Genomic DNA, 25,750 nt, shown 5'->3' on the forward strand with positions numbered 1-25,750 from the left:
CAGGCACCCCAGAACTCAACAAATTTTTAAAAATCAGCACCATTCAAATCACCTTCTCTAATCATCATGCAATAGAGGTAAACAGTAGAAGAATAAATAAATCTCTCATATGCTTGAAAATTTAAAAATTCTTAGTCCCTGCTACTCAAACGGTGGTTTGCAGACCACTCTGGGTCCACAAACTCTGATCATGACCATGACACTAGGAGGTAAGTATGAAATGGGGGGGGGGGGTACGAATTTAGAAACTTCCATAGTACTTGACAATGCTATGACACCCAAGCAACATTTAATTTTTCTAGAAATTCATTTTTTTTGTATTTTATAAAAGTATCCGTCTGCAATAGATTACAAATGCTTAAAAATGAAATAAAGTAACAACAACAAATAAAAATAACCAAATTGGTTCTTCACCACAGGGAGTTTGGGAAGCACTCTTTAGTATCTCCTGGCTCAAGAAAGAGATCAAAATGCAAATTAAAAAGTACTTAGAACCTGGGGCTCAGTCATTTAAGTGTCCAACTCTTGGTTTCGGCTCAAGTCATGATCCCAGGGTTCGTGGGATTGAGCCCCAAGTCAGCCTCTGTGCTGACAGCATGGACCCACTTAGGATTCTCTCTCTCCCTCTCGGCCCCTCCCTCCACTGCACATGTGTGTACTCTGTCTCTCTCTCTCAAAATAAATAAACATTAAAAAAATACTTAGAGCCAAATGGTAATAAAAAATATATGTTCTTATAGACCTATCTGGTTAGATTATAATTATTTACATTTTGCGTGTCTCACCACCAGTCTTTGAGTCCTCCATGTTGGGGATCATGCAGTCATCTTGGTTCCTCTCCTTGTCACAGTGCCTGAGTATTGAGTATCTAAATTTACATATTTAAACTTACATATTAAATATATTTAAATATTTCCTTAAATATTTACTCAACTAAAATAGCAGTCCTGGAATCCTGTCTCTCTTTATTCCACTCCTATTTTCTTGGTGTTGCCCAAGTGTCATGGAGATTCACCAGAAATTTGTGCCTTACTTGGCTTATTTTCACTGTGTCCCAGCAAGCAGTGGCTTATGCAGTCCTATATCTCCTCATGCATTTAACAATGAAAAGAAAAAGATAAGAGGGGTGTGGAGACAGTCTTTTCGTCATCCATACTTGGGAAGGTGAGCTGGTAGTGCCATCCTTGACATGAAGGAGCTACTTAAACACAAATTGGATTAGCAGGACAGGATTAGAGCCTGCTGGAAGGTATTATACACTTATAAACTGCTCTGTAGAACTCTTATTGTTTTCATTACAAGCCCATACTCCACAGTGTCAATCAAATGAAATATTGAATTAGCCTATTAATAAAAAAGAAATAAATTGAGATATAAAATGAAGCAACTAAGTTCTAATACTGGAAAAATATTGATTAGACAGTAACAGTTGACTTTAGCAAAACTATAATTAGAACAAAATTAAAAAAGAATATCTGAAATGAATTTTTTTTGAAAGAGAAAGAGAGTAAGGGAGGGTCAGAGGGAGAGGGATAGAGAGAATCTTAAGCAGGCTATTAACTACTTTTCTATCTCCAGCACTTCAAAAAGAAGACGGTAACAACTAGGTACTGATACAGGTTCTTCAAGATCAAGTCTCATCTACTTAACCTCATTTTTCTGGCAAGGTTCAGGGGGAGAAGGTATTTCTAGGCCGGTAAATTGGGATGGTATCTTCATTTCGAAACAGCATTAGATAAAAATCTCTCATAATATCCTCATGAAAAGATTGGATTTTAGGAAAGTTGGGTGATTGAATGACCATATTCACAGTATTGATCCATGAAACTGACCTCTCCATGCCTCAGTTTCCTTATCTGTAGAAGGAGTATAACAGTAGCACCTCACTGGGTTGTTTATGAAACTAAAGCCCTTAGAACAGTGCCTGGATGTCAGTCAGCACTATATAAATAAATAAAACATGATCAGAAGCTTCTAGTTGCATGCTTGTTCAACACTTGGCTCCAACCTCTTCAACATTTCCATCAGAAACTTGTTAAATGCCTGTCAAATTCTCAAATGCTATTAATGATGGATAATAAAATCAAAATCCAAAATGCTAGGAAATAACATATATGAGATAAAATTAAGTCCTGGACAGAGAGTTTAAGAAAACATTTTTTACAAGCACTAGCCTGGTTCACCAGAACTTTCTGTGGTAAGAAAGGGAAATTCAACTGACTCCCAAGCTCAGCATGCATAAAACAGTGTGTCTAGCAATTAATGGAAAGTTTAACTGCATTAAGAGAACTGAAGCGTCCTGATGAAGACACTGTCTGGATACAGACGCAAAGATGGCGGGCAAGTCTCACTCATCATGAATTCTTCCCTCCCCTTCCCTTAGTTTCCTCCTAAGAAGTGGCTCTGGGTACAAGGATGAGCTTGAGAACACCAGTGAACAGTAAGAAAATGTGAGGCAATAATGGACCATATTTCAAACTTATCTGGGTGGAAGGAAACATCCTCCGGTGGATACGGGAAGATAGCCTCAAGATTTGTGAAGACTATAATTAGAAGTTTATCAGGGCACCTAATGGCTCACTGTGCTACATGCTAAAATAAATTCCCCTCTAATCATGATTACTACAGGATTTATCTAATCTATTTCCTATAGGAAATCAAGCTACTCCCAGGCATTTTATCAAACTTCTTCCTCATAATAATCCCTGTCCCTGACAAAAGAAGATTTTGTCATCCCACAGTATAGATAAGAAATGGAGGCAAAGAAGTAAAGTGAATTGCCCTGGGTCACACAGAACTGAAATTACAATTTAGTATCTAATCTTAGAGTGCACTACATGAGTTTTGGAAGGGAGCATACTGGAAGCACATTATATCCTTCAAGAAAAGGCCTATTTACCTTAATCTCTGGGAGAAAGAAGATTAATTGTATTTTCCTTGGGGCATGCCAAAGATGTTGAGGAGACGCTTTAGATTCCACACGCTCGTTCTAATCCTTTTCCAAATACTTGGAAAGTCTTGCTTTGACCATTAGGAAGATGCTAGAAATAACTTCTTCTCTTTTTTTTTTTTTTTAATTAAGGCAAATATTTGCTAGAATCTCCAAGGAGGGCAATTAATCAAGAAAGTTGTACAGTACGGCCATGCTATTTCAGATCATTTAAGACAAGAAAGTATCCAGATAGGCATGAATCCAGATGGCCAACTCCCTCTGTCCCCGAGCCCCACAATCTATTCCCAGACAGCCTCACTGTCTAGGGACAGACAAAGGTCAAGTAAAAACATGTTTTTAACTTAAAAAGTTCTAAACATAAATTATTGTTACAATGATTTACACCTAATTATTTCACCTAATTACTGAATAAATCCATGTTCATTATAAAAAGCTGGAAAATAAAGTTAAGTAAACCAAATGAAGCAAAAAGCACCCACTCTGCTACCACCCAGTAAGAACCTTTTGTACCTGTTTACAACTGGATATATTTTAAGGCTCAGTTCTGTGGTCAGGCCATGAGGAAATCAGCCTAAAGCTGCAACCCTAAGGTTCTGTGTGTAGCTTCCCTTAAATTAAGTAGGGAAAATGGTGACTTATTCATAGAAGACTATCTTTTATTTTCTTGGCACTTATCCCAGAAGCGATAAGGCCATTACTCAATATTAAAAAGACATGAATTCCACATTGTGTCTTACTGCTCTAAAAATTTACAACACAAATTTCAGATTAAATAATTTACCCAAACTGGTAAATATCATAGCCACAATGGATTCAGTGTCTATCTCTTTATCAATATATACACATAGTCACATATACTGAAGGTATACACTGGTTGGGTTCTTCCTTTGTCTTGGAGAAAAGAGACACATTCAAAACCCCTATGAGGGCTTGATCAAGAATATATTAGTAAAGAGCAAAAGGTGAGTATGGTAGAATCTTTCCAACTAATGAGCAATGCTACCAAGACAGCACCAAATTGCAATCCATTGCTTTTTCCCATCTTAAGGAAAAATCATGCTATTACCTTTTTGTTCATAGCAACACCATCCTCACAGTCGAGCACCGCACAATCTACATTCAAGGAGGGAATCTTCTTTATTTTCTTTTCATCATTTCCAGGTACATAGAGCACTGCTCTCCGGGGAATGTACTTGTGATTGGAGGAGGAACTGTATCCAAGCCTGGGCACATCAGCTGCCAGAAGTGGTTTCCTGCAGGAGACATAATTGGTGTTAGTCTAAAATAGGATCTATTTACGAATTTTTGCAAAACCTTATTTTAATGCAAAATTAAAACCGAAAACGTGATAAGCTAATTTCAGCAGATCACAATCACACAGCACAACTAGGAGAACAACAACAGAAATAACCAAGAAACAAAATGTCATTTTGGCTGAAGTTTAAAAAATATATAGCACTGTTTATTGAGACAATCTTCAGAGAAAAGAAGTGTGTACCAATTTCATCTTGGAAAAACACTTCCAATATTAGTATATTTTCTAGATAGTACCCATGGACAAAAAGAAAGGAAATTTATATCCAGAAGGTCCCAAATAACATTACTATCTTCAATTATATGAAACTAAAAACAGAAAATAAACAACCTATGTTAAGCATTAGTGTATGGCCCTCTCTCTGCCAGTGAGTCTAAAGTAGGCAAAGAAGTGATTCAAGTTCAATGTTAACAACAGACAAGGATGGCTGGCCACTTCTTAAGTGAGCAGAATAGATAACGAATGAGAAAAGATCATTACTAGCTCTGGAATGGTGGCCAACTTCATCACTGAAAACTTCAGGTGCTTCATCTATAAAAACGATACTAATTTTGCAGACTATTGAGAGGCTTCAGTGAAAGGAAATAAGGCACATGAAGTGCTTAGCGAGAGCCTGGCAGGTGTGGTGGTGGGCATAGAGAATGCTGTTGTTCTTAATGAGAAAACTAGGTCTGGATATCAGTAGCCCCTGCCTGCTTCTGACCTCTGCTCTCTCTCTCTTTCCATTCCCTACTGCACTCAGTTTAGCCTCCTGTGGAAATAAGAGTTGTTGGCCAGAAGCTTGTTTGGCTCACTGCAGCCCTCGCTCCTAACCTGATCCATAATTAGGTGCTATGGTTTGGCCCATAATATGTGGTAAAGGAAGGTGAAATCAGTTTTCACATTCAGGACGAGCTACATAACTTGTTGGTCCCAGAGTAAAATGAAAATGTAGACCCTTGTTCAAAATTTATTAAGAATTTTAGGTGGTGACAGAAGAACATCAAACCAAGCACCAGATCCTTCTAAGCACAGAGCCATGTGTGATGGTGCAGGTCATACATTCATGAAGTCAGTCCTCCCCATAATAGACAAGCTATATGTCATGAAGCACCCAGTTAAGGTTAAAGCCACAGCAAGTCAGAAATGCCCTGTTTTACTCTGCCCTGAGTAAACTGCATCATCCTTTCCGAAAACGTGTCAGCTGTACTTATCCTAAGTTAATGCCATCTGTATTTTACAAAGCTGTAATATTCTGTCATGATTACTTTGCCTTGTGACAATGAATCTCAAGAAAAATCATTCACTCTTTGGCCAATCGATTCTATGTGTGACCCCCAATTCCTTCTTGTGGCCAATCTTAATACACTAGAAAACTTGAGTCTTAGTCTTATTTTTCCATAGCAAAAGCACTATACTGTGTGAGGTATGGTGAGATACAGATGGATTTTAAAAGTGTACATGTCTTACAAAGACACTTTATCTAATATAAAACATATAATGAACAAAAATATATTATGGCCAGTTAACTGAAGAACAACTGAACTGTCATCATTTTGCATTGACTGAAAATATCTAGCTTTTTTTTTTTTTTTTTTTTTTTTTTTTGAGAGAGAGAGAGAGAGAGAGAGAGAGCGTGTGCAAGTTGGGGAGAGGGGCAGAGGTAGAGAGGGAGAATCTCAAGCAAGCTTAAGGCTCAGTGAAGAGCCTGATGTGGGGCTTAATTCCATGACCCTGGAATCATGATCTGAGTGGAAATCAAGAGTTAGACACTCAACTGACTGAGCCACCCAAGGGCCCCTGGTTTATCTTTTAAAAAGGGAGAAAATATAACTATGTAACAGTAACAATCACATTTTACTTATTCACACTGGAAACCAAAAGTTGCAACATATTCATTTCCTTAAAATTTGTAAAAACACACTTAAAGGAGATGAAATTTTATTTACCAGGAAATGCTTGGGGGCGGGGGGGGGGGGGGGAGTCAAAATTACTTTTCACCATAATTTGTTGTAACCACACGTGTAAAACCCAAAGAGAGGATGAGAACGGCTCTAGTGGAAAGAGCTTCATGGGTCCTTCCTATACCTCTCACTTCACCTGACAGAGTAAATATCTGGACTTCTCTGTCCCATTGGCAACTGACTTTCATTTCATGAAAACTGAGATTTCCTTCATAGGAAATAGCTTCTGACTGCCATTTTGGATTCAGCCACTGTGGTCTCCAAGCTACACTATTTGAATTTTTTTTTTTTTTAACATTTTTTCATTCTTGTGAGACAGAGAGACAGAGCATGAGTAGGGGAAAGGCAGAGAGAGAGGGAGACACAGAATCTGAGGCAGGCTCCAGGCTCCAAGCTGTCAGCACACAGCCTGATGTGGGGCTGGAACCAAGAACCGTGAGATCATGACCTGAGCTGAAGTCAGATGCTTAACCAACTGAGCCACCCAGGCGCCCCCAAGCTACACTATTTGAATCTCAAGACTGAGCTCCCAGACATAGCTCATGCTGTAAATCATACCACCATCATATGCTAAGCTCTAGAGCAAATCATTCCTAACATGTTTATATGAAGTCTGATTTTATTTAAAAAAATTATTTATATTTTAGTTAATGGTGCAATATTGGTTTTTCAGGAGAATTCATTGAATCATCACTTACATACAACACCCAGTGCTCCTCACAAGTGCCCTCCTTAGTACCCATCACCCATCTAGCCCATCTCCCACCCACCTCCCTCCATCAACCCTGTTTTTTTCTCTATCATTAAGAGTCTCTTATGATTTGTTTCCCTCTCCCCTCCTTCTTCCCCCCACCTTCCCATATGTTCTCGGTTTGTTTCTTAAATTCCACATATGAGTGAAATCATACGGTATTTATCTTTCTCTGATTTCGTTTAGCATAACACACTCTAGCTCCACCCACATCATTGCAAATGGCAAGATTTTATTCTTTTTGATGGCTAACATTCCATTGTATACCACATTGAAGTGTAATTTAAAACAGATGATCACTTAAGAAATCTCCTGCCAGGGCACCTGGGTGGCTCAGTCGGTTAAGCGACTGACTTTGGCTCAGGTTATGATCTCATACTTTGTCGGTTTGAGCCCCTCATCAGGCTCTGTGCTGACAGTGTGGAGCCTGCTTTGGATTCTCTCTCTCCCTCTCTCTCTGTCCTTCCCCTGCTTGTACTCTCTCTCTCTCTCTCAAAAATAAATAAACTTAAAAAAAAGTCTCCTGTCACTCTTAATGATGTTTTTGGTTTCTTGGATAGTATTTACAATCATTAAAACAGTGTTTTGCTCATATCTTCCCCTGCTCAAAAACTGTCAACAGCTCCTCACTACCTGTATGATTAAGTTCACTCTCAGATGATATTCCTTTCCTCAACTTACAGCTCATTATTCCTACTCAGTAAGTATCTACCCTAGGAAACTTAGATTATGACTGTCTATACAACATGCTGCAGTCATTGTTTCCAGAATACCTTTGCTTCTGCTGTGCTTCTGATGGAAAAATCTTCCTTCTCAGTTTATTTGAACATTAAGGATCCTTCACGTTCAGTTCAAGGTCCCTCCAACCTTGAGCCTTTCTTAACTATTCTTTAAACTCTCTCTTCTTTAAGGGACACCTGAGTGGCTCAGTCAGTTAAGCGTCCAACTCTTGGTTTCGGCTCAGGTCATGATCTCACAGTTCGTGAATTCAAGCTCTGCACTGGGCTCGATGCTGACATGTGGAGCCTGCTGGGATTTTCTCTCTCCCTCTCTCTCTGCCCCTCCCCTGCTCACTCTCTCTCTCTCTCTCTCTCTCTCTCTCAAATATAAATAAATAAACATAAACTCTCTCTTCTTTAAACTCTTATCGGATTTATCACTCATAACCAAACCAGAACCAGTTAAGGACTGGTTCTGCTATCAAGGCAAAGTTAATCAAAGTAGCACAAAGCTTTCTGGAAAGGCAATTGATGATACAAATCAAAAAACTTTAAAAGTTTCCTACCTTTTGAGCCAGTAACTTCAAGTTATTTGACAAAATTCCTTTTGGAAACTTTTATAGATTGAATGTGTCTCCCCCAAATTTGTATGCTGAAATCTAATCCCCAGTGTATTTGGAGGTGGGGTCTTTGGGAGGTGATTAAGTCTTAAGGGTTCTGCCCTTAGAAAAGAGGCCCCGGAGAGCTCCCTTCCCCGATGCCACATGAGGACACAGCGAAAAGACTGACATCTACAACCAACAACAAGGAAGCAAGTCCTCATCAGACACCAAATCTATCAGAGCTTTGATCTTGGACTTCTTAGCCTCCAGAACTGTGAGAAATAAAGTCCTGTTTTTTATGTCATCCAGTCTATGATATCCTGCTGTATCTGCTGGACCGAACTAATAGACAGGAATCTATCTTAAGAAAGTAACTAGAAATAAGACTAGATATGTACAATATTAAGAAACTGAAAACCTTCAGGCCTAAAAGTCGGATGAATTATAGTATGTATATTCAATGGAATATGCTGCTATTGTTAAGAATTATATTTATAAAAATATTTAATGTTACAATAACTATTGGTTTGTTTAATGTTTGTTTATTTTTGAGAAAGAGCATGAACAGGGGAGGGGCAGAGAGAAAGGGTGACAGAGGATCCAAAGTGGGCTCCACACTGACAGTAGGGGACCCAAAGCGGGGCTCCAACCCAGGAACTGTGAGATCACGACCTGAGCTAAAGCTGGATGCTCAATTGGCTGAGCCACCCAGGTGCCCCAATTATTGTATTTTTAAACAGAAGATGTAATATTATATATGCAATAACATCTCAACTTTGTAAAAAATGCAAAGAAAAATATCTGAAAGGAAATACATTAAAATGTTATTAGGGATGCCTCTGAACTATAGAATTGGGGATTAAGATTTTTCTGCTTCTGCACACTTTTTTCCTATGTTGCATATTTACTAAAAACAGCATCACTCCTTTTAAAAAAATTAGTTTTATAACTGGCTTAAAAAAATCAATAAAACCATTCGAAAAGTCTCAAAAAAGTGTTAAGATGGACCAAATGCAACTTGGGGACTAAATGCCATTTTTGACCTACAAAAATGGTAATTTTATATGGTTCAACCCAATCCTGTGATTGGCATTCAGAAGATGGGATGAGAAGCAAGCTGCCATGTCACTCCGAGTGTTAATTTCCTCATCAGCAAGAAGCAATATACAAGCTACCTCGTACAGGGGAGAACTCACCACAAGCAGTAAAGCATCATGCACTTACAGCTACTATGAGTATCTGAAGCTTGTCACCCATATGTGATGCTGGTCAGCACAGCCCTGCACCAGGAGAGTCTTGTCTCCAGCACCCTCAACTAGACCTTGAGCTGAGGGAAGGGCAGGATGAGGTCTCTTCCACCCTGTTCAGCAAGGGCCTCACACATTACCTTACCATCTAAAACAGTCGGCAATCCAGAGGTGGGGATGTAGGGCTGATTTGCAAACACACTGTCCTTATTCTTCTTGTGGAAGAGTCACGTTTTAGTGGTCATTACAGGTGGGAGGTCATTTTTATTCCCTCTCTCCTTTGCCATCCTGGAAACTTGAATCCAACCCACTGCCTGCTGCTGCTTCTCCGTGTTTATTCCATCCTTTCCACAAACACAGTTTTTACATCTGAGTTTAGGGCCTCATAAACCTAGACCTAGATGGCTCTTATCGATCCTGCCTTCCACTGAGCTCCTTCATTTGTTCGTTTGTTCATTCACTCCTTCAGTAAGCACTTCGTAAGCACCCATTGAGGGACCTGCACTGGGCCTCCACCAGCACACGTCAGGTTCCTTTGTGCAAATATGAAAAAAGTGCCTCCTCACACTTTCCAGCAGGTGGAAGGGTAAAAAGATGCCTTCTGCTCCCGAGGCAGCATGCTTCGGTGCATGGAGACAGGTCAAAGCTCAGCCCCAATGCGTGCCTCCCTGTAAGTGCCCCTGATCAGGGCATACTCCACACAACTGTACACAGTGGCCTTGACTCACATTGTGCTGAGCACTGTGGGGAGGTGCCACAAAAGAAAAAGGACATGCCCGGAAGGTCCAGGGAAGAGCACCCACAGGATGGCCTGCAAGCAGCTCAGGAAGGCTAAAGGCTGTACATAATGAAGCTCAAGGGAAAAAGATCAAAGGCAGCAAAACTGTTTGGAATAATGAAAAGAATAAAGGTGTAGAGGGGGTCTGGGCTTAAGTTCTATCATGGATTCTGAGATCCAGGAGGGGGCTGGCACTGGGAAGGTGGCCAAAGCCCATCTCGGCATCCGTCCTCAAGCCTCCTTCCTCCCCGTACCGCTGGTATGTCCTCTCCTTCCCCATCTCTGGCTGTTTCAAAATCTGTTCCCTACTTGAGTTGTGCTCAGCACTGACTACTGAGTATGAATATAATTGCAGTAGGTGACAAGAGCTAACTTCTTTTATTTTATCTTACATATTTGGAGTTAGGGCCTCTTGATAGTCAACATGTAAATGTATTCAAACAATATGCAAAATAGGGGCTTAAGATGAATTGAAAAAATCTGGTAGCCTTATGGTGAGTTCTCTCTACAGAAGGACATTTTTTGGGGTAATATATCCTTCAGCAGGTCCAGGGGTTCTTCTGGCTGAAAGGGGGTCCTCCTGGCCTTGTTCTGGTTTTCCCCCTTTCCTCCTCCACCTGATACACTTTTATTAGCCACTAATATAACTAGAGGTATCCCTAATGCTACAGGGGTTTTCCACCTGGAATTCAATATAGCCATCACTCAGGGACCTTTTAAAAATGGTCAAGTTCTGGACCTCACCCAGTGTAATCAAATTCAATTCACTGGTAATATGGCCAAGTGTCTCTCAAATACATATATTTGAGCTAAGTCCTTGCCACTTACATGAGTGTGACTGCAGACCAGCACTATTGGTCTCTTACCCGTCCTCATGTGAGAATTTCCTGTCCCTCATGGTAGTAACTACTTGAAATCATCTGGGGAACTTTCAAATATGCTGACATTAAAGCTCCAGCCACAGAAAATTTGGCATCATTGGTCTGAGATAAAGCCTGGCTCTTGGACCTCTAAAAGCTCCCTACGTGATTCTGACATGCAGCCCAGTTGGAGGACGACCATTGCCACATGATTCCAATGTGCAGTCACTGCCCTAATACAGGAAATTTTGCTCCAACAAAAATTTCTCTTGAGTCATGTGCTACCATTATATACAAGCAGATGCTATGAAAATAAGATCATAACTGAAAATGCATCAAAAATCCACATTTAAAGAAAAATGTTTCTAAAAAGAAAATTAACACACAAACTGCTGACAATATTTGAAATAATGGTAATAATCAACTAAGCCAATGTCTACTTTAAGATGTGCAATTTGGTATGTTATTTCTGAACCCAACTTGGTGGTTTCTTTATGTAGCTAATGGCTAGTACAGAGGTCTCTACTGTGGCTGCACATTATGATCACCTGGGGAACTTAGAAAAAGAAAAAAATCCCAGTCCACACACCCTAACCCAATTAAATCAGAGCCTCACAGTGAGTTTCAGGCATCAGTGTTTCTTGAAAGCTTCCAAGGAGAGTCCAAGTGCAGCCAAGAGAGGGAACCTCTGCAGCAGGGTTTGCAAGTACAACCAAAGTGTCTTACTGATCCTAGAAAGGACTGAAGGTTGTTGGACTTCAACAGTTGCCAGAATTGAATCCTACCATATTTAGGCCACGAGTTGAGTACCAACTGTGTGATTTCCCAATACCCAAGTGACTGGGGAATGATACTGCTGAGAGGCATTGTGGTTTTCTTTGCTTGGAAACCATGATGTTCTACACCATCCCCCACCCACTAAATCAGTGGTCACCACCTCCAGGGGCTTGAAGGTGGTGGTGGTAAGTGAACAGCCATGAAGTCCCTGATCAACTTGGAGCTTCAAATTAGAGTCCAAGTGTGAAGTCTAAGTATGGACCAAGTCCACAGTGAAATGATAAGCTTGCCTTTGTTAACAGAGAAGGAAGTTTTCTTATTTCCGATAGCTTGAGGGGCTGGATCTGGAGCTCCCAGGAAGTGGAGTGAGAGAGGACGGGGGTTTAAAGTAAACAAAATCTCCACCACCAAAAGGACTCAAAGCTACTCTGGATGCTGAGCGCAGTTTGCTGGCCGGGAGGTTGATGGGGGGAGTCCAAGTGGTGAAACTGGGGGAAGATTCTGCCTGGCCTCCAACTCTTTAGGAACTTCTACTCGTCCTCAGTGCAATGCAGTGAGGAACAGTACTCCAAGACGAGCGACACTGTACTCCTACTTAGTAGTTTCTCATGACCCATGACCCCTGAGGCAACCAAACGGTTGCATCAGTTGAGTTTTGCTACAGTGCCCCTGACTTGGACCCAGGTATCCTGCTGAATCTTTTTTTTTTTTTTTTTAATGTTTATTTATTTTTGAGAGGGAGTGGGGAGGGCCAGAGAGAGAGGGAGACACAGAATCTGAGGCAGGCTCCAGGCTCTGAGCTGTCAGCAGAGAGCCTGATACAGGGCTAGAACTCACAAACTGCAAGATCATGACCTGAGCCCAAGTCGGACACTTAACTGACTGAGCCACCCAGGCGCCCCAGGGATCCTGATAAATCTTATCCACTCTGTATTTTCCAAGGAGTCACATTTCCCCTTCCTTGGAGCCAATTTAACTCGAATTTACAGTTTTCATAAAAATCACATGATCATCTCAACAGATGCAGAAAAAAGCAATTGACAATTTTTTAATGATAAAAACACTCAACAAACTAGATCTGAAGGGAAACTCCCAAATCTTGAAAAAGAAGGACTAAATTGAAGGTAGTACAGACAGAATCCCAAGTTAACAAATACCAGTCACCCAGCCTCTCGTTTCCTGAGAGCCCACCAGTGCTCTAACAAAGCGTCCAAACTCATGCTGTTTTGCTTTTGAAGTTATAATGAACTCATATTCCAGGAAGAGCCCTGTAGATCAGACAGTTTTACAAACGCTGGGCCAACTCACTGTTGGCCTATTTAACAAATGTATTTTTATTTACGTGAAATGTGTTTATACAGCAATTGGAGTTTTTTAAATAGCAATTAGATTTTATTATATCATATTTAAATTTTGTTAGAAAATGTTGACAATGGATGACCTGGGGAAGGGAGGAGTTTATGTCAGTACACACAGGTCAGGGACTGGGGCCTGTTGGCTGGATGCTGCTTTCAACCCCAGATCTGCTTTTAGTTATCACTAGGGGGTCAGATCCCTGGAAAAAGCACAATGATAAAGCAGGCAAGTGTCCAAATCCAGAATGTTGGGTGGGCAGAGCAGGATGAGGGATGAGGCCTGGAGAGATCTCTTTTCACAAGCAGAAGTTCTCTGAAGCCAATGTTGGGCAAAACATGGGGACCAAGGTCCAGAGACCCTCTCTGAGTACTCCACATCTTATCCTTGACCCTGATAGCCGGCTCTAAGATGACTTTGCCTCACCTGTGGGTGACCCTCAGCAAGCACCACAGGCTGGCAGGCTCAGCTGGAAACATGGAAGGCGAAGGACTTCTGAGTGTTTCCCTTGTCACATCCCTACTGTCATTTCATAAACACAAATGTTTTGATCCCTTAAGTTCAGAATCTAATACTCTCTTTGAATCATCTAAATGGCAGTCGAGACTTGACCAAGTGAAGATAAGAACTTGATTCAGGACTTTTAAAAGTCATTACATCACTTCTTAAATTCAAAACCAAGTTAAAAAGCAATTATTATAAAGATAATAATAACTTAGGTCACATAATTAATTCTAAATCATTTTGTTAAATTCAAGTAAATTTATCAAACAAAAAATTTTAGTGTACTGATCAACCTCAGTATTGACCATACATTCAATGATGTATTCAAGCTGTTTACCAGTGCCTTTATAATAGGACTTTAATAATACTAAGATGGTTAATTTTACGTGTCAATTTAACAGGCCTATGGGTGCCCAGATATTTGGCCAAACATTCTGGGTGTGTCTGTGAAATTGTTTCTGTACAAGATTAACATCAGAATTGGTAGAATGAGCAAAACACTGCTTTCCCTAAGGTGGGTGAGCCCTAGCCAATCAGTTAAGGTCTGAATAGAACAAAAAGGCTGGCACTCAATCCAAATACAAGGAATTCCTCCTACCTGACTGTCTTCCAGCTGGGACATGAGTTTCTTTTCCTGCCTTTGGACTCAGACTGAGACATCAATTCTTCGTGGGTCTCAAGCCTGCTGGCCTTCAGACTGCAACTATAACATTGGCCGTCCTGGGCCTCCCACTTGCTGACTACAGATCTTGGGACTTGTCAGCCTTCATAAATGCGTGAGCCAATTCCTTATAATACATGTATAACTTATACACACACACACATCAAAGATATATCCCATTGGCTCTGCTTCTCTGGAGAACCTGAAAACAATTCCTACATAACCAGTCATGCCTTCCACACACCTTCACACTGTATCTCCCCATCTTGCCCCAAGACCCCATCATCATCCCAGGTCCTCCCTGCCCCTGTCCAGTCTCCTCCCCCACACCACAGTCAGGGTGGACCTTTACAAATGTTAATGCGATCGTGATAGTCCTCTGCTCCAAATCCTTTAATGGCATTCAGGGGTTCTCACATTAAAACCTAAATACCTTACCCTGGCCAACAAGCCCCTGGCTGCCAGCCCACCCATCCCCCTCTGCTACTACCCTCCATCACAGGGATCTGTTCCCAGTTCCCTGATTGAGCCATACTTTTCCTGCCTGTCTCAGAACCTTCCCACATGCTATCACCTCTCTGGAAGGTTCTTCTTCCGGATCCAAGCATGAATGTTTCCTTCTCATCCTTCAAGTCTAAATGTTACCTCCTCAGCAAAAGCTTCACCAACCCCTTTATCTAAATCAAACTCCTGATTCTCAACTCCATATTCCTGTTTATTCCTTTCACAGGTTTTCTCCTTTTGAAATGAATTAATTATTGGCCTGTTGACTTTTTTTTTTTTTTTAGATTTATTTTGAGAGAGAGAGCACAAGACAGCAGGTGAGCAGAGGAGAGGCAGAAAGAGAGGGAGAGAGAGAATCTTAAGCAGGCTCCACGCTCAGTGTGGAACTCGACACGGGGCTCAATTCCAACAACCCTGGGATCATGACCTGAGCTGAAATCAAGAGTCAGATGCTCAACTGACTGAGCCACCCAGGTGCCCCAGCCTGTTGACTTTTTATTGTCTTTCTTTTACTGCCTATTTATTGTCTCTTCCACAGAACTAACAGAATTTTTCCATTTCAGGTATCCCATATAGTAACATCCTTCCTATTTGGTGGATGAGGAGTAGACAACCCAAGGGCTCAAAAGCAAGGGTGAGCATGCATGGCACAGTGTGGCCACTGAGATGCTACAGACAGGCACTGGAGCCTTGAGAGGCTGAGGCAAAATGGAGGACAGGGAAGACTTTTCCCATCCCGGTAGTGGCAAAGGAGGGAGGTGGCCATAGCAAGTGCCCAAGGATGGTGGGGCCAGAGATGTCAGAGCTGAGGGCAGCAGGAGAGGGTATCTTGGCCTGACTTTGGCCGTGTTCTCAGGTGTTTGTCACTGCCTGTTTTCCAAGCTCGGCTCTCCAGCCTGCCCACACCCCTCTCAGAAATTCTTTTTCTGCCAAAGTCAGCCCCAGCTACTGTTGGGCACATACAACTCTACACTCCAGTGCATAGGATCCTGGTGAGCAGGTACCTGGTCTGTGTCACTCCTATATGTGTACTCTCAGCAATGTGTGTCGCATATAGAGGGACTCAGGATAAGTAAGCTAATGCAGGGAAGAACAGACTCGGGGCTAGCTGGGTGGTGGGCTGGGGACCCAGCGTTCAAGGAGAAAAGGCCACATATTTCCATTAGCCTCTGTCCTCAGAAGGCTAAAATGATAGCAGGCATGACCCTTGTAATGCTCTTTGCAGATTTCACCAAACTATCTTTCCAAAAGGTACTAAATTCTATTCCCACCAGCAATGCAGCAGACTGCCTAGCCTGCCATGTGCTCCTGCACAACCCTTTTTACTTTTTATACCATGGTTTTGGACATTCAAGAAGAAGAGGTGTGATGTTGTGAGCGAAGGCTGCCATGGAAAGGGACTGGAGGGGCGCCTGACTGGCTCAGTGGTTGGAGCATATGACTCTTGATTTCAGGGTTGTGAGTTTGAGCCCCATGGTGGGTGCAGAGATTACTTAATAAAATCTTAAGAAAAGAAAGAAAGGTACTGGATATGTAAAGCCATGGGGGAAAGTTTATAATGACCTTATTTGAACAATGATGAAACAGTCTATGGATTGTATTAATCCTTTAAGATCGGCATTCCCCACCAGGAGCTGACCTATATTCTAACATTTTATACTCCTGCCATGTCAATTTTTTTTATTAAGGCAAAATATATAAACACCAGAGTCACCATTTTAAACATTTTTAAGCATATAATTCAGTGGCATGAAGTACATTGTGCAGCCATCACTACCATCCATCTCCAGAACATTTTATCTTTCCAAACTGAAACTCCATGCCCATTAGACATTAACTCCCCTACTCCCCTTCCCCCAGTCCCTGGTGACCACCATTCTATGTTCTGTCTTCATGAATTTTACTACTCTGGGTACCTCCTAGAAATGTAATCATACATTTGCCTTTTTGTGTCTGCCTTATTTCAGAGCATAATGTCCTCAAGGGTCATCCATGTTGTAGCACGTGGCAGAATTTCCTTCCTTTTTAAGGCTGAATAATAGTTCATTGTATGGAGGTACCATTTTGTTTATCTATTCACCCGTTGGTGGACCTTTGGGTTATTTCTACCTTTGTACTACTGTGAATAATGCTATTATGAACACTGGTGCACAAGTATCTGTTTGAGTATCTGCCTTCAATGATTCTGGGTACTTACCCAGAAGTGGAATTGCTAGATCATATATTAATTCTATATTTAATTTTTTTAAGGAACTCTCATACTGCTTTCCAATTTTACATCTCCACTCAGATACTACTTTAAAGCATTTTATGCTGCAACTGATTCCAGTAATTACTGAAGTTTGGATAACTTCAGTTCAGAAAAAGAACTTTTATGTGCCCTTTAGAAATTTCCTTCCAAAAATTTTAAGTTATGGTAAATTTTCATTTGTTCATAAATATAAGAAATAATAAGAAAACAAGGCATCATTTAAAAATTATACATCAATAAATTCTTATTTAGGATATTGTGCAGAAATGATACGGCCCTTTAAGTTCTTTTAAAGAGATTTTGAGGGGTACCTGGGTGCCTCAGTCAGTTAAATGTCTGACTCCGGCTCAGGTCATGATCTCACAGATTGAGTTCAGGCCCCGCATTGGGCTCTGTGCTGACAGCTCAAAACCTGGAGCCTGCTTTAGATTCTGTGTCTCCCTTTCTCTCTGCTCCTCCCCCGCTCATGCTCTCTCTCTCCTTCAAAAATAAATAAACATTCAAAAAAAAAAAAAAAATTAAAGAGATTTTGACTCAGGACACCTGGCTGGCTCAGTCAGTAGACCGTGAGGCTCTTGATCTCAGGGTTGTAAGTTCAAGCCCCATGTTAGTGTAGAGATTACTAAAAAATAGAATATTTTAAAAAAGAAAACAAGAAATAAAGGGATTTTGACTCTAAGAGCTGACCAAGGTTAAAAATAAAAATTTCTTGGGTGTCTTGCTGGTCAGCAGGGCATGCAACTCTTGATCTCAGGCTTGTGAGTTTGAGCCCCACACTGGGCACAGAGCTCACTTAAAAAAAAATAATAAAGTAAAATAAAAAATTCTTACGGAAAAGTCTGCACAAATCCAAGGTATATGACAGATTCCTGATGGATTCTTCTACTTGGGGCTGGATCTTCAATCCTTTGAAGGGTTGGAGGAGTATAATTGAGCTATATCATTCCTCTTCTAAGTTCATACATTGGGAAAAACTGAGTTACGTGTTGCATGGCCCACGGGTCTGACCTCACATGCCAATTCTGATGCTTACGGAAGAATGCTTGCAACTAGAATGAGGATAAGAGCCCCTTAACCTATATTTTCCCATCCCTACAAAAGACAGTAAAATTCACCTATGAATTTCAACGATGCTTATGACTTAATAGGTATTTATGCAAGCATCTATAATAACTGAGGCCTACTTACGTTCTTACTTTTCTAAGTTCCCAACTGCCCAGAAAGATTCCCTATTCTGAGGAACTGTTTCCGTTACTATGGCAACAGTGTACAGAGAAGGAGGGAGCTTTCCCCGGGCACGAGAGTAAAAGAACAGCTATTTGTTCTCCCATTGGCAGAACAGGGCCATTCGTGAGATTAGCATGTGGTGCTAATACAAATAAGCGTGCAGCCCACTTCAGAAAAGCCGAGAAGACATTTTCAGGGCAAACTCTCATGAAGCAATTATGTCGCACCTGAATCAAGTGCTCCATTTTGTACTGAAATGAAGAAATAGTTTTTTGTGTCCAAAGTAGACACACAAGATAGCAGTTTGTGGTCCACTGTGGGGGCACTGATGGGGCAACCCAGAGGCTGTGGGCCAGTCTTTCAGCCATTGTGAGGTGCCATGTACAAAGAGGGGGACTAGTGAGGGAACTCCCTTTTAACCTATCCTTGCCATGGAACCCCAGAAACAGAGGGGAGGAGATGGAATAAAGGGCAGACTTTATCCTAAAGCAGTGGTAGGGAGGAAAAAGTCTGTATTTATGCCCAGTTTGGTAAAGTTTGTGTCATGCTGTTTCAGGGCAGATCTCTGCCTCCTCAGACCATCAGAAAACCAAAAGGCAAAGCAAGAGACCCCTACAACAGGTGTCTTTTTTCACACAGAACAAGAAAACAAACATCCATGTCAAAAATTTAAGATTCTCATTATGCTCAGTAACATAAGCCAGACACAAAAGCACAAATACTGTATGATTCTACCTATAAGAGGTACTTAGAGTAGTCAAATTCAGAGACAGGAAGTAGAATGGGGATGGTAGGGGGATGGGGAGTTCTTTAATGGATACAGAGTTTCATTTTGGAAGATGATAAGTTCTGGAGATGACGGTGATGGCTGCACAACACTGAGAATGTCCTTAATGCCACTGAACAGTCCACTTTAAAGGAGTTAAAATGGAGAACTGTATATTATGTATATTTTACCACAATGAAAACAAAAGTTACCAAATCTGTTTTCCTTGTCATATCCATGCTATCATTTCATAAACACAAATGCATTGATCAAATTCAGTATCGATCATGTATCCAATTAATACCGAGTCTACCACAGTGGGCTCTTGTTCGGTAAGGGCTGTGGGCTGAGCAAATGTGGACAAGAAGCTCTGCGTCCAGCAGACCCTCAGTTGCGCATGCATCTTGGGCCTGGTGTGGCTGCAGAACTCTGGTTCTCCACACATTCACAGCCTGTATGGGGAAAAGTCCCAAGGAGAAATCCCTACAATGGTGTGACCATTAATGGGTCCCAAGGAAGAGGGCAAGTTTTCCATGAGAATGGAGACCCACCTTTACATGCCTTATGGATTAGTCTTTATTTCTAACTGTGGCACAGGCACCTTGCAGAGTTGCTCTGCCTGTGAGGCTGAGGCAACTGGCAGTACCTCTGAGGGTAAACACTGCCATTTTTCAAAAAAAAAAAAATTAATGTTTGTTTATTCTTGTGAGAGAGAGAGACAGAGAAACAGAGCACAAGCAGGGGAGGGGCAGAGAGAGAGGGAGACACAGAATCTGAAGCAGGCTCCAGGCTCCGAGCTGTCAGCACAGAGTCCTAAGCAGGGCATGAACCCACAAACCGGGAGATCATGACCTGAGCCGAAATGGGATGCTTAACCAACTGAGCCACACAGGTACCCCAACATTGCCATTTTTCTGAGAGGAAGAGGAAGGGAGATAAGAGCTCGGTACTGGCTAAGCCTAGCCAGTCCAGCAGCAGACAAGGAGGAAGAGGAGGGGGGAGGCTATTGAAAGGAGATGAGGGAGAGGAAGAGAATGAGGAAAAGTATAAGAAGGTGGAGAAAGCTGGGACCTGCGGGAAAGTTGGGGTGGATGAGAAAAGTGGGAGTGAAGGAAGGCAGGCGGAAGTGAGGGGCAGAAAGGGACAGTGGGGGAGGGGAGGCGAGATGAGAAGAGCTTTGTTTTTCCTCAAAGCTCCTTGTTTTGTGTTGAGGAGGGGATGACAATAGAGCATGTGCCTGTTACTGGGCATTCGCAGTAATCCCACTTTCTTGCTCTACTTTTGGTGAGAGAAGGAGGAGCAGAAGTTTTATCTGAACAGAAAACTGGAGGGATTTTTTTCTTGGAGTGACACTGAGGTCAAGAGGGAAACCTGCACTCCTTCACTGAACACGTTTAAGAACACAATGCGATTAGCATCTCTTCTGTTTCTGGGCTGCTTCCACCCAGGGCTCCTAGAAACACAAAGAAGTCCAAGGATGTTGTCCATTAATAGTTAACTGTTGATGTTGCTGAGAACTTGGTCCAGGAATGACACTCAGGACCCACAGAGATTTGATAGATGAATTTCCATGTGTGATCCCAGCATCGGGAACTAGATAGATAGTACCTGTCAAGCACAGAACAGGGAGTTTTGGTGAATTGTAATTAAAACCTAAAGGGCACACCATCTGATTTCCCTTTGCCTCTGTAGAGACGATTGGGAATTCTGGATCATGAATCTCTGAGCGTGAGCAATAAAGTGCATACTCGTTCCATTCCTGACCAAACAGCCTTCTGTTTAGATAGTTCATTGTTTGCATCCCTAAGAAGATCTGATTCTAAAACACGTTGCAGAAACGATAGTATTGAGTAGTTAATGTATTAAAACAGCCAGCGTGGATAGTTTAGGAAACATTCCCATAGGACCACCAGAAAATTTCACAAAAAAGGCCATTCACAAAATATCTCCATTTAGAGATTCCATTAGTAACTGGGTTATTCTACCTCAAAAATAATAAATTTAAAGCTGGGATGATTATTTCCCGACAGAGCTTTAGAGGTAACTGAGCAACTGTGAACTAGAAAGATCAATTTCTCCTTAACTTTTTTTTTTAAAGGTCACGAAAGAAGACTGTCAACCTGACAGATGTAACCATGGATTCTTTCACAGAGTTCTTCAAAAGCTCAAAGGCTGCTAAATGTGTCAAATTAATGCATTTCCCCCATGACCGGTTCTTTGATATGAAAGTAATCATGGGAGATTTTTTTTTCCCTCCAGAAAATGGCTCTACAATTTTGAGAAAATAGTTCTTTCCATATCTTAAAATGTTTTTTGTAACTGTCACGAAAATGATGTGGGTTAATGGAATCTCCGTTTTCTTCCTTGATTCTCTCAAAAATTCCTTTCAAGTGTCAATCTCAATGAAATAAGGCCAAAATGTTACATAGCTTAGAATTTTGATATTTCGTTAGCTATAGACCTTTGATTATCCTGATTTGTAGATTTTGGGAGGATTTAATATTGATCTCTCTCTAGCACTGAATAATTTTTAGAAAAAAACACAGTCTGAGTCTAATTGCCAGACCCATACCACACACACGAAAGCTGTGAATACAAGCTGTGATCACGAATCACGTGTATGTGGCTTTGATTGTGTCGGACTCACAATAAGATTAAGATTGTTTTTTTTTTCTTCTTAATTATTCAGAGCTAAATGTGATAAAAATTAAAACTAAACATATGGATGTGATCATGAAGCTTTTCTAACATAGTTTTTTTTGTTTTTAAGTATGTGTAATGTGCCACAGGCATTAATTCCTTCAAATATCTATTTAAGGCAAGACTTCCTAGAAATTGCTTTAATTTTAGGGGAGCTCAGGTTTTTGTTTTTTTCTTAATTCAGTGCCACATTTAGCATGTATCATCTTGAAGTGCAAAAGAGCTTTTATTTTCCTTATTTTTAGTTCTCCCCCCAATACCACTCTTTTTATTAAGTTTTAAATTTTAATGCCAGTATAGTTAAGCAAAAAACCACTCTTATTGAATACGTATTGTTACTTAGTTTTTGATGGAATGAGCTGATTAAATTCAGACAGTAACATTTTTAGTGTAAATATAACGGGAATAAAATTAAAAATTAAGAGGTGAATCTTTCCATAAGCTATATTTTGGTTTACTTGTGACTTGATTCACAGTTTTCTATGATAATAGCAAGAGAGATGAAATAGGTTAGCCAGAGACCAAGATAACCAGACAATTTTTTGTGTTTGTCTTTGGAATGCATGAACTAATTTAAAAGCTCATTTAATTTTACATTCTATCTAGACTAACACTGATATTTGTCTTCCTTTGGAAAGTGCTAATGATATGCTATGAAGTAGGTGACTCAGAAGACTATTGGATGACAAGGACAGACCACTTGAGAATGACAAACCGTTGAAGGTTTTCATGGCACCAAATGGACAATCTCTAAATGATTCTTCCTCTGACTCTGGTTTCAAAAATGCAAGCAAGGTACAGGGGAACATTTAAGCTACAAGTCAGGAGACACAAAACACCCACTCTTAGACCAGTCTCTGAGTTCAGCTTCTGATTGCCTGGCATATTTCCCAACAACTCTTGGGCACTGTGGTTCCATTCTTCCCTCTAATATCTTCTTTCCACTCCCACTTGTGCCCCCCCAAGTTTTTGTTGCTAACTCTACATTTAGCTGAGCTCACATTTCTTTGCTAAGCCCAAACTCCTAGATTCATTTTCCAGGGGAATTGGTCCTTACTCTGCTGGCCATTTCTGCCTTCCCCCTGGTTCCATTCACTCAGCTTGGGTTAGGCTGGTGGACTTAGCAGAATGTTGACTGCCCACATGGGCCAACCAGCTCCCGGTTGGTTTATGTTTGATTAGGTTACCCCTGCCAGATCTCTGGGACTGTAATATAAGTTCTGAATACAAGAGGATCTATTTAAGCAACTAAATAGTTCATAAACCAAATAAGAGAGCAAACTTTGCAGTCATTTTCCCTGGCATCCAGCACAGCCTAAGAGCTCAGTTTGTCCCATTCCCAGCAAGACGAGTAGACTGCAACAACAATCGAAGGGCAGGGAAAACGATAGGATATTAAATTACGAAATACCAACATTTGCATAGTAATTCCCACTAATTAAGAATGAAAGATATAAGTTGTTTGTTATAAACACCACCAGGTCTTGAGCAAACACCAAGAGCTCACCACAGAGCTAAACCAAGCATTTGTCTAATCAAAGCCACTTTCCAAAGCGTTTTATTAGTACAGCTGCAGAGCACACATTTTATCACACATGCTAATAATCCCAGTTATGGCGCCTACATTTTAATCATTTGTTCTAGGCTTGTTTCTCAAATAATTAACACTAATGAATGGTCAGAATACCTCGGATCATATATGTCTAATCGCAGTCAAGAGCAGTTCTTGTCTGCATGTACATTTCAATTTACCTCTGGGGATAATGTTTGTTAATTGTATTTCTTTATACGAAAGCGAAGAAAAAGGCAGTTCAGGAAAAAAGGGACTAAGTGTTCTCCTCTCTCCCTTTGTTCCCACAAGAAGCTAAAGTCACTTCAAGAGGCACTTAATCCCATCATCCGCGGTCACAATTGCCTTGCAGCATCAATCAAAAAGAATCTGAAGTAAAATGATGCAGCTATATTGTGTAATTAAAAGCAATTCAGGTAGTTATTGCTTGGGGCCCTCTGAGGGTCCAAATACTTAAAATGGCCCTGCAGGGATCCTAAACACTGTAGTGTTTTAAATTTGGTCACCAACAAGATCTGGAGGAAAGGGAGGAATATGCAAAAAAAAAACCCCACAAAAACAAAAACCCAAAACAAGAACAAAAAAGCCTACCACCCTGTCCTCGTGTGAATTGTAAAGCAAAAGAAAAGAAGAGGGAGAGCCAAAGTCTGAGGTGAAAAAGCCCCACAGTCCCCAGCAACAAAATGAAATAAACAACACAGAAGGGCTGGAAGGATAAAAGAGAAAACAACCGATGGCTTCAGAATTCAATAGTCCCTGTTGCGATCTACTTTTTGCACTTAAGGGGGAAAAAATGTGTACTAATGTTGACTGGGTCTCTTCAACACGAAACGGAATAGCTTTGTAGAATCTACAATATAACAGGTAGAGGCTATCTGGAAATTCAAACTTACTAAGAAAATATGAAGTAAATTTATGGTATGTCTAATTCCACAGTTACTTATAAAGGCAAGATGTGAGTACCCTTTAAAAGTCTGGCACAGATTTCTACCGCAATTTACTTAAATCATTAAAAAAAAATTAAATGTTGAAGCTTTCAAGTTTCTTAATTTGGCTTTTTAAGCCAACATAGTGTATTAACATAGTGTTTTCTGCTGTGTGCTTTTAACAAAGAGCCATCGTTGACAGAAGGTTGGGAACAGGCATAATTCTCTGGTTTTGATTCTCAGCTAAACTATTTTTAAGTAAAAACACAACTCCTCAACAGATGTAAGACTAGATGTTAAAATAACAATGTGTGTTTAAGTTTTACCATCATTTCCCCCTTTATAATAAAACTGGAAAAGAAGGCTTCCTGTTGATTTATGAAAGAATTTCTGGAAAAAATCCTAAGCTCATGCCTGAATGAGCTATTGGATATTAAGGAACTTTTCAGAAAAGACACCAGGTTACTCTCAGGATAAACTTCATTCTGTAAGCAGATGAGGAGTAGAAATGCTCCACTCATCACTCGAACAGGGCATTTTACAGCAGAATCTATAAATACTTTCTAAGGTACCCTTAGTGGCAAATGTAACTGTGGCCTAAAAACTACTATATGTGAGCATGTGAGGGTTATAGGATTTAACTTTCAAATCACAAAATGATTATCAACATCCAACAACAGTTCATTCAAACACAGAATTGCCCTCATTTTCCACACAAATATTCTAGCAACTTAAGTGAGTGCAAAAGCTTACAACAGAAAAATGCAAAAGTAGTGCCTCAAAGCTTAACTTTATATTAAGTACTGATGTGCAAAGCAGCAGAATGGAACCAATTGTATTTGCATCTCTAAAAGCACCAAACTTTTAAAAACCTGTCATTTAAAAAAATCTGCCTACCTTGCCTTTCCAACTATAATGATCACAGTATTAGAGATACTGCATACACTCAAATGGTTTTGTGTTGTGAGTGAAGTATTTTCTGTAAATTTTTTTTTTTTGTTAGTGTTTATTTATTTTTGACAGAGAGAGAGAGAGAGAGAGAGAGAGAGAGAGAGACAGGGTGAGAGCGGGAGGAGAGCGGAGCGAGAGGGAGATACACAGTTGGAAGCAGGATCCAGGCTCTGAGCTGTCAGCACAGAGCCCAACGCAGGGCTCAAACCCACGAACTGTGAGATCACGACCTGAGCCAAAGTCAGATGCTTAACCGACTGAGCCACCCAGGTGCCCTCCATTTTTTAAAAATTATTTTTAACGTTTTCTGTAAGTTTAAACCTATTTATTTTTATTCGGTGTTCAGTCTTCAAGTGTCCATTCAAAATCATTAACCCTCAGTGGGTGGGAAT

At 40.7% G+C, this 25,750-nt stretch overlaps 1 protein-coding gene across 9 annotated transcripts in view; it reads right to left on the reverse strand.

Annotated features, from left to right (window-relative positions):
- Window positions 1-25,750, reverse strand: part of CLYBL (citramalyl-CoA lyase) — a 264,498-nt gene that overhangs the window by 114,996 nt on the left and 123,752 nt on the right. For all 9 annotated transcript variants that reach the window (XM_060636775.3, XM_078432244.2, XM_060636774.3 and 6 more), the window contains exon 2: window positions 4,020-4,206. In XM_060636775.3, coding sequence (XP_060492758.1) covers window positions 4,020-4,206 — 187 coding nt within the window. The remainder of the gene's footprint in view (window positions 1-4,019; window positions 4,207-25,750) is intronic.

Source organism: Panthera onca, chromosome A1 (genome assembly GCF_046562875.1).
Source record: "Panthera onca isolate mPanOnc1 chromosome A1, mPanOnc1 haplotype 2, whole genome shotgun sequence".
Taxonomy (NCBI): domain Eukaryota; kingdom Metazoa; phylum Chordata; class Mammalia; order Carnivora; family Felidae; genus Panthera; species Panthera onca.